This window comes from Notothenia coriiceps, unplaced genomic scaffold (genome assembly GCF_000735185.1).
Source record: "Notothenia coriiceps isolate Sejong01 unplaced genomic scaffold, NC01 NC01_scaffold00030551, whole genome shotgun sequence".
NCBI lineage: Eukaryota > Metazoa > Chordata > Actinopteri > Perciformes > Nototheniidae > Notothenia > Notothenia coriiceps.
Window position 1 is genome coordinate 1 of NW_011363252.1, and position 9,945 is coordinate 9,945.

General features: G+C 41.7%; 3 protein-coding genes across 3 annotated transcripts; 2 read left to right on the plus strand and 1 right to left on the minus strand.

Annotated features, from left to right (window-relative positions):
* The first annotated feature begins 991 nt into the window (after positions 1-991).
* lysmd3 (LysM, putative peptidoglycan-binding, domain containing 3) lies at positions 992-3,507 on the plus strand. Its single transcript, XM_010787524.1, has 2 exons — positions 992-1,729; positions 1,921-3,507. Exons 1-2 carry the CDS (start codon positions 1,463-1,465, stop codon positions 2,617-2,619), a joined length of 966 nt encoding a protein of 321 aa, XP_010785826.1. The 5' UTR covers positions 992-1,462; the 3' UTR covers positions 2,620-3,507.
* polr3g (polymerase (RNA) III (DNA directed) polypeptide G) lies at positions 3,399-8,524 on the minus strand. The gene is made up of 8 exons (XM_010787523.1): positions 8,198-8,524; positions 7,882-8,010; positions 6,723-6,852; positions 5,012-5,077; positions 4,879-4,935; positions 4,728-4,792; positions 3,922-4,047; positions 3,399-3,824 (listed from the first exon to the last, which is right to left on the minus strand). Exons 2-8 carry the CDS (start codon positions 7,990-7,992, stop codon positions 3,732-3,734), a joined length of 648 nt encoding a protein of 215 aa, XP_010785825.1. The 5' UTR covers positions 7,993-8,010; positions 8,198-8,524; the 3' UTR covers positions 3,399-3,731.
* Positions 8,525-8,606: 82 nt separating this feature from the next.
* On the plus strand, positions 8,607-9,181 carry mblac2 (metallo-beta-lactamase domain containing 2; the record flags this gene model as incomplete). The annotated part of the gene is made up of 1 exon (XM_010787525.1): positions 8,607-9,181. A coding segment is annotated over exon 1 (446 nt), but the record flags the coding sequence as incomplete, so codon positions are not given.
* Between the last annotated feature and the right edge of the window lie 764 nt (positions 9,182-9,945).

The following is a 9,945-nucleotide window of genomic DNA, read 5'->3' on the forward strand; positions in this document are numbered from 1 at the left end:
ATGTTGTGGCTGCAGTCGTAAGAGTAATATAGAGTAGTAACATACAATTATGTAGTCTTATTAAAGGTGGGGTAGGTAAGTTTGAAAAACCGGCTCGAGATTCACTTTTTGTTATATTCCATGGAATGCTCTTAACATCCCGATAGCAATGAATATCTTAAGTGCTTTGACAAAAAATCCATTAAAAAATGTCATCTGTGGAACCAGTAATACTGTAAGAACTACAACCAATGGATTGCCGCCCTGTCTGTCAGCCTTCCATCTCGTGCCCTCATTGGGCGTGCATTGCAGCAGTACTTCAGTGACTCGCCAGCAACAGGCGACAACTTTCACGATGGCAGAGTTAGGTTCAACATCGTCTACTGGTCACAAAAGAAAAAATGTAACGGAGCAAATTAAGAACAAAAAGAAAGTGGAAACTAGGAGAAGTCAAACCAGAGTCAATATCGGAGTTGCTTTGGCTGTGTAGTATTGCTAACCTAGATGTGTTTAGCTTTGCCTGATATGTAACGTTACTGCAGCCTGCTCTCGCGGAGGAGGTGCTCTGTAAGGAAGTCTGAAGGAAGGGGCGGATTCTTTTTGGCTGTGTACTTTCACATTTTAGTGCACTCGAGCCGGTTTCTGAAACTTACCTAACCCACCTTTAAGTACAGTACTTGAGTAAATGTACTTAGTTACTTAACACAACTGCTGCTAATTTAGCTAGCATCACATCTCGCCAGGAATATGACATTTGGTTTAAAGTGCTTTGCTCATAGCAGTTGCATCACAACTGCAATAGGGGAACAGTTAGGTAACACTATTTCAGAAGATATCACATTAGCTACTGAGCTTCCTATGACCGTAATTAGAAATGTTTCTAAAACAGAGGACATTGACATCTAGAGTATTCAACATACTGCCTGCCACTTATCAAACTAACAGAGCACCAATCTTATCTAGTCTAGCTGTAGCTTGTATGTCCTGGACTGTCAGGGAGATGGACTTTAGTCTCTAGTTTGCAGAACAACCTTAGGAAAGTATCATTGCTGTGGTGAACTTCTGCTTGACTCAGTCATTGGCTGGCTTCACAGACCAAAATAATACTTTGATAAATGTATGGTTTGATTGGTTATAGTTGTTGTCTGAAACAGTGAAGGTAGGACTCACATTCATTATTGCAATAGTACACAGAGATCCTTAATAAGACGCCCACTGTTGGTAACTTGATCTAGTCACACAAGTTGACAATGACATCAGTCACATGCATGTATGGAAAATGTTTTAATGTTCCTCCTGTCAAGCTGTCAGTTATCCAATTGTGCCCCACTTTAACATTACAATAATATCCTCGTCTTAGCTTAAGTTAAACACACTGTTAAATAAGCGTTTAATCTGACTCAAGGAAGTAAGGATGTTTGCCTTAGTTTCACATTTGTGACTCAATCCTGTCTCTTCTCTTCCCGATACAGTGTGGAAAAAAATGTCCGGTATAAGCCAGCACTATGGATTCCAGTCCGCCACCATGGTGCAGCCGGCCAATGGCGGTCACGCCTACCTGTTTGGAAACAATGGCTCAGAGAATGACTTGTCAGAAGAGGATGGGGAGAGCTATGAGCTGCGGCCCCGTGGCAGAGAGAGGCTGCGGAGGAGCACCTCCAGAGAGAGGATGGACGATATCATCTACCTGACCAAAGACATCCAGGAGGGGGACACGCTGAACAGCATCGCCCTGCAGTACCACTGCTCAGTAAGTTTGTCACATGGAAAAGATGATCAACTCTGTTAGTTTGGGCTAGCCTTACTTTGATTTAATACGTTTTGTATTTTCTTGTATTTAATACCTGGTTTGTTATTCTCTAGAGATTAGAATATTCAGACACATAGCCATTTTGTTTTGTAAACCGAATTGTCAATGGATATTTGTACTGTGTTTCTCAGGTGGCTGAAATAAAGCGTGCTAACAACCTCCTGACGGAGCAGCACTTCTTTGCCCTGCGCTCAGTCAAGATCCCTGTGAGGCGCTTCAGTGTCCTCACTGAGACGCACAGCACTGCGCCTCTCAAGTCTGCCTCCCCCTCGGGCTCTAGGCACCTGGCCCAGATCTCACCCATAACCTCCCTCCCCTCGGAATCCTCCTCAGACTCTTCCTCCTCCACGGACAGCATAGAAGGGTTCCTCCTGGAGAAGGACAAGGACATCGAGCGTCTGGTGAAGTCCACGGGTCCGTCTCGGAGCAGCCTGAATGAGGTTGTTTCCTCCTTAACGCTACAGCAGCCACTACTAGCAGAGGGGGAGTACAAACCGGTGCAGAGGAAGGACCCTTATTACGGGGCAGACTGGGGCATGAGATGGTGGACGGCTGTGGCCATCATGCTGGTGGTTGGCATCGTCACACCTGTGTTTTATCTGCTGTACTACGAGGTTCTCATGAAAGCTGAAGTCAGCCATCACGGCATTCCTACAGCGGCTCATGGCGACGGGCCTCACGGACATCCAGACGGCAATCATTTAAACATTCCTGCAGGAGAAGACCACCACGTTGTGGAACATGCTGGAAATGTTTTGAATGGAGATTCAGAGGGAGCGGGTGGAGGTAAAGCAGGAGACGGTGAACATGGAGGACTTGAGAAAACATAACAAGGAATTACAACTTTTCATAGAAGACACATGCCAACTCTAATAAAACCGGGTGGATGATCCCCTTGAGTCGTTTTTAAAGACCTAATGCAATCTGTCTGACGTGGACAGTCTCTTTATAGTGCCGAAAGTCTTTTTTTATAGGGTTGAAAAGACATTCCTTGTGTCTGTCAATATACAGATGTGCTTTTTAAAAAGGAATATCAACGGCCTACAGAAAACAAATGTTATGATTGGCTGAAAAGGGATACATTTCAGAGTTTATATCAGGATACCCAATAGATTTCAGGTTATCAAAAATGTTGGGTTGGTGCATTTGCTGGACTCAAAATGTAAGAATCTGTGATATTTTTGTTATCTGTATTATCCATAAGCTACCCTCAAACTATATGAAAAACAAACACAGCAGCACTTCCCAATTTCTGTTTAAACAGGGATGGAAAATAATCTTTAATTCTCCAGATTTCATTTAAATGCTGTTTTTACTCAGTTTGATTTAAATGTATTTCTTGCCATGTATGATTGTGTTGTGTCTGGCTGCTGCCATTGAATTTAATATGTGCTAATTTATTTTAAAAAATGTAGTGCATTAGCCTTTACTTACAATATCAGTATTGGAAGGTACTAGTTAAACTATTTTCTGAATTTATTTTGTGTTAGCTTGCAGGGAGAAATGCATTTTTTTCCATTTAAAAACCTCGGAGAGCATGGTGAGGAGAATGGGAAATGCACATTATTCCCACAGTGACTCAAACTTGTAATTATTTGAGATGTTAGACTTTGTTATATAGCCCTTTTTATTTGATCCACTTGATACTTTATGAAAAAGCATTACATGTTGTCGACAGTATGTGCCTTTCAACCTGTGGAAGTGTGCCACAGGCTGGGAAATAAATACATCTATTTTGAATAAATTATTGCAGCACATCGTTTGGCATTTCTTATTTACACAATTCAAAGAAAAGCTTGTCGCTCAGGATCACACAGAATAAAGAAAACAAACATATCACTCTGCTACACATTGTTCCCAACTTATCTACAATATTTAACGAAGAAACAATCACTGAATGATTGTTTACTTGAACCCAGTCTTCGTGGTTGAGTCACTTCTTTCAGTATGTTCCCTCGCCATCAACGTTCTCATCACTGCCGGCACCACCGAAGTCTTCGCCATTGTCAAAATAGCTGTCAATGTAGTCGTTTTCCTAAAGGGGAACAAAGGAAACATTAAGTCTCCTTACATCGACCAGACATTTGGATTCAACACATTTGCTAGTGTCAGGTTATTGTTTGTTGTATCACCTCTTCAACATCTTCTTCATCATATTCTTCCGCTTCAATTTCTTCCTCCTCTCCCTCATTCACTTTTTTCTTTTCGGTCTCATCATCCGATTTCTCAGTGTTCCCGTCATCTTTCTTTTCCAGTTCCTGAAATATTGACGACAACATTAAATCATTTATGGAAAAACATTTGCTAGCTCAGAAGTGCATCAGCTCCACTTGAGGCATACATAAATGGGTACTTTATAAATCAAGAAACCATCCAACCCAGTCTCGCGGCATTTCGTGTTATAATCACCAAATTAATTGAATCTATTGATTCGTGTTCACCAACACCATTTCCCCCTTTTTTTCGTGTCACACAGAACGATTTTAAAAGCAATGTATTTCTATTGGTAGTATGTTTCGTGCCTTCACCACGTCTTTTTGTCCGGTCGGGTCTTGGAAGACCGGAAGCTGTGTGGTTCATAAAAACATTTTCTTACTCAATATCTTACCCTAAGCCTAACCCCTTTTTAAAAAAAAATTATTTTATAATGTCGGAGTTTTTTTGCCGTCCGCGAGGAAAATGCCTCAGAATACTGAAATCTGTATTTTTTGTCATCTGTTTTTCCTTCTAATTTGTTATTATTTGGTGCAGGCACGAAACATACTACCAATAGAAATACATTGCTTCTAAAATCGTTCTGTGTGACACGAAAAAAAATGGCGAAATCGTGTTGGTGAACTCGAATCAATATAACACGAAATGCAGTGAGACTGTTGAAACAGCAGTACATGTTATATTTGGCTTTGAAAACTGAACAAACAAGTGAAAAGAAACATACATCTAATTTTGTCAGCATAGCCTCAGTTTCTTTGCGTGAAATCTTCACAGCTTTCTTCTTTTTGACTGTTGGATTAAGTTGTTATGTTGTTACTGTTATAACCATCAAATGGAATCTCACATATCACAAATCTTACATGTATTTTATTTACCTGGTTTAACAACTTTTTTCTTTTGTGGCATCAATTCTTTTGGGAGGAGGCTCCAGTCTAAAATGTCAAAGAGAGTATTAATAATATATTTTTGAATTTGCTATGATCACATGACAATGTATTGCGCATGTACCTGGAGTCCAGTTGGCATCATCTAACTGGCTTTGCTTCAGGTATCTCTCCGTGTATCTCTCCACTTCTGTTGTATGTAAACAAGAGACATGTCTTCAGTACACTCTTAAACAACAACTCTAACACTCGGCAGTTTATCACAACCATGATTGATTGCATCAACACAAACCACTGTGCTACTCCTGAGCAACAATATCTCATAGTTGGATTAAAAGGTCAGCAATTGTCGTCTCCATAAATATACATACAATTCAATTAGTGCCAAAATAAAAGTGATTTTAACCTGATCAATCCTAGTCCATTGTGATTAAGACTATGGTGATTTGATCTATATGAATGCACCTGCCCATTACCTGATCAAGTTAGATGCCGCCTATCACAGTGCACTAAGATGTGTTACTAACTGTAAAGTATTAACTCATCACTGTACCCTGTATGCCAGGGCAGGTTTGCCTTCACTTACTGTACGGAGGCTCAGTCACTGGTACATGTTCATCTACAAAGCCATGTTAGGTAAACTACCATCTTATATCTGCTCTCTGATCACACGGCAAATTGAAAGTAGCTATTGCCTCTGAGATCTCATGCTGTGGTTTTGTTAAATGTGCCAAGTGCTAGGACTGTCTTAGGGACGAAAGCTTTTAGGTGTGCAGCTCCTCTAACTTGGAACAGTCTGCAAAAAGAATGGAAACTGTTTGGTTCCACTACATATTTTTAAAGCTCGGATAGATGCTATGCAATCTGATACTGTTGGTACCTGTAAATGTCGTTAGGTATGTACATTGTAAATCCCTGTATCTATGTTCAGGGGCGGTTCCAGGGGGGGGCCATTGAAAAAAATGAAAAATGTATGATTTATTACACGATTTATTGAATGATGGAATGGGCGGAACTAACGTTATTCTAGTCGGACCCATTAGAGCGGTGCACTCACTTTCAATGTCCGGCTGAAGCGCGCGAAAAACAAACACTTTTCATCCAAGAAAGACTGATTGAAACCTACGTTTCGAGAGACTACCACGATAATTGAAGGTGAGTTAAACTATTGTATCTGTGTAATTGTAGATGTAGAGATGTAACTGTTCATTGCTTTTATTTTTATATAAATATGATTTGGTGTTAGTGTAAAAATTGTACTATAACTTAAGCTGAAGCAAACAGTAATAACTATAAGATATCTCAAATAAATAAGTGTACTGAAACAAATACCAATAACTGTATTGCATTGTTTTCTTATGCGCAATTACTTCATACTGTCTAGTTCTCTTTTTCGTCCTGCATTTATTGTGCCCCCCTCAGAAAATAACTGGCCCCCCAGTGGCCCCCCCAGTCAAATTGGTCTAGAACCGCCACTGTCTATGTTGTCCTTTTAGTTTTTCTGTTGTTTTCTGTTTTTCTGTCTTCATGTAGAACCTACTTGCAGCAGGTCTGCCTTCCCTGGTTAAATAAAGGTTTGAAATAGCTGAATAAGGGAGCTCATGAAGGCCCTATCAGCATAGATCATATACACCGTATTAAAGCCAACCGGATGAGCAGCAGCTGCAACTCAATATTCTGCAAAATATCTTCCTGTCTCTCCTTTTCCCAGATATAACCCTAATGAAATGTCTCAGTTCCTAAGTGCTGCATTATCTTCCCTCACAGCAGCCAATTGTCTTGCCATAGCATTACTACCAGCCTTCAGGTCTCTAATGCACTGCTCTCCTCCTCACCTGCTTTATTGGCATGACACTTGATGTTGTGAGGTAGCCGTTGCATCGTTCCCCTCATTTCCTGTTTCAAAGCCAGCATGTAGTCCTCTTCCTCACCAGCTTTCAGCGGAACCGGCTTAAAGTCTGTGTTCTGGGAGGGAGATAATAGCTATTAAGAATGACAGTAAGGTTACTTTTTCACAGGTAAATGTGTTGCCTAAAGTACACTATTTAGCTGATGTGGCAGCATGAAGGATATGTTTCTATGTATGCAGCTTCAGTGTTACCTTCTATTCTTATTTACCACACTTTATTTTAAGGGAATATCTTAGCAATAAATATATTACACTAAGGTGCTTTATGGTAAAAGGTGCCACATTGGTCCTGCATTGATCTGAAAAAGATGACATTTGAAATGCAGCATTAGCTGAATTCCATCCTGCCAAGTAATGGTGCAAAGATTTTTTGGTATAAATGAGCAAAAGCTAGCTCAAAATTGAAATAAAAACAAGAAAATTATGCTCACTATCTCCTGAGTTGTTCACCATAATGCAAGACACACGCATAAAGAACAACACTATTTTTTTCTGGTGGTTTGGGGATATATACCACCAAAATCAAATGGTCATGATTAGTCTCTTAGAGCAAGATATACACAAATCTGTCATGTTTTGTGTGCTGGTTGTACATGCATAGAGCATTTATGCATTATTTACAGAATGTTTGAGTTAAAGGAGTTAGTTAGGACCATAAAAATAAGCTATGCCCGCCCCTATAGATTTATATTTGTTGCATCATGCAGAAAATAACATTAGCATCCTAGAGCAACTCATACAGAATATTGTCTATTCGAACATTAGCATGACAACAAACTTTACTTTAGTTGTGTACACACAAATATAAGATTGTTTTCTAATAGATCATAATGGAAGCTATGTTTTCTGGGAAGTCCACTCTCTAAATCTCATGCACAAGTCTTTCTGATTTGTCCACAAATACCTTGAAGTACATCATCCCTGAAAAGTTCTGCCATACAACACTGAGGTTTAATAGGTGAATTTGATATACTGCAATGTGATATGTCATCCAGGGATCTCTGCATGTCTGTTGTGTGTGTGTGTGTGTGTGTGTGTGTGTGTGTGTGTGTGTGTGTGTGTGTGTGTGTGTGTGTGGTACTTACTGGAAACAGCGGCATGGGCCCCACCCTGGAATCTGGCATGCTACCCCTGCCGATGCCAAGAGCCTCGATGTTAAATGTAAAGGCCCCCACTCCACGACCCTTGCCTGCCATGGCTGTACTCCTCTGTTCCTACAACACAGAAGCCACATGCCTTTAGTCAACGTCACTGTCAAACACGTGTGGACGCAACAACTTCATGTAACGTTAACACAGCTTTAACGCATTTTGCCTGACTTTGCCTACTATGAGGCGATGGTCGGCATTGAAATAGTACACTGAAGACACATTGAGTCGTACAATAAGTGGTTATACTCACTATGGGACTGTTTGTAAATTTCTCCTAATGTGGAGACGTATCTCAGTGGATTTTTGGAGGCATTTAGCCTTTTAGCCTGTACTAACTCTCCATGGTTTCACTTATGCAGTTTACTTGTCAATACCATTCAGCTCCTCCGGTGTATCTATGGTTCGGCACTAAAACTAACTCCTGAAATTCACTGAATGTATAGTTAAACTTAATAAAGATGCGGCTTTCTACATGCAACGTGGAAACCTGTGCAATGTGCATGGACTACACTCAGCGTATGCGTAAATGTGGCTTTTAGTCGCCCCGCCCCGTGTGACGTGAAATAAGGCGGGGCTTGGGTTCAGCCAATAGAGTAGCGCGCTTTATGTTGCCGTCATTAATCTGGTCGTCCAGTGAGAACGCTCTCTTCCTGCAAGGGTGTGTCCGCGGCCACCATCACATTAACCTCAATGAAAACACATCACCTCTCGTTTACACCTCTCCGCCGCAAAATCACCTGACAGCACAACACCCGCAGCAGGTTACGTGGACCAGTGCATGAACTGGGATGTCTGCAGCCGACTGGTACGCTCACAAATCGCTGGGAGACGGGCTCTTCTGGATCCAGGAGCGATTCTACCAGTCGGAAAATCGGGCCAACATCTGGCTGCTGCGCGGCTCGCACCAGGACGTTGTGATAGACACTGGGCTGGGCTTGAGGAGCTTACCTGACTACATCGACGGCGAGGGGCTGCTGGGCGAAGGCCCGCAGAGGAAGAACCCGCTGCTGGCCATCGCCACCCACGCGCACTTCGACCATTCGGGGGGTCTGCATCAGTTCCAGCAGGTGGGCGTCCACAGCGCCGAGGTCGATGCCGTGGCTAACGGAGACAACTTCGAGACGGCCACCTGGCTCAGCGACAGAGAGATAGCCGAGGCTCCCAGTCCGGGATGGAGGGCACGGAACTACAAAGTGAAGGCTGTGCAGCCCACACACATCCTGCAGGAGGGTAGGTATAGGAGATACAAGCTTGGCACCTATTGTTTACTGCAAGGGAATGGACCTGTAATCAAAGGCTATAGGTCATAATGTCTTATCGCATTTGCTTAGGGATAAGCATCGAGGTCGATACCATTAGGCGAGATTGAATAGGTACGCCTGGACTTCAGTAGCTATGCTCTGCACATTATGCTCCATACAGAACCCTATTTCTCCACTCACAGGAGGATTACACCGCACAATGCATTTGGCAGAACATCAAAAATGACTTGCTAAATGAATGCAGACAGGTATTTTTGCACATTCATGCATACATCAAAAGTAGAGGAACCATATCAGTTGTGGAGTATTGCTAACAACATTTTGCATCAGTGTCATAAAGGATGGTGCACAATGCTTATTTGTATTTGCTTAGGCAGGAGTGCAATATGAGTTGAGATGTAACACTTATCCAGGTGGTAATTGCTTGTATACAGAATCCAACTGTGTTGATAGTTATGTGACAAGAAGAAAAGTGTTTTTTTGTTGGCAGCTGCTTTGCTCATTCTTTTTCTGTCAGTGCAGAGCAGCTCTATTTTAAGCTTCTGACTCTGTTTTTTCCAAGAAAGAAAGAAGAAGAGAATGCAGAGATGCGCCATGTTCATGGAAAGCATCCAACTCAGTATTAATAACACCCCAGCATTGATTGATGCATAACCCACTGTGTTGTTTGCCGATATACACCACAGCACCTATAGATAAAACTCACATTCTGGCAAATGTCTCTGCAATTTAACAT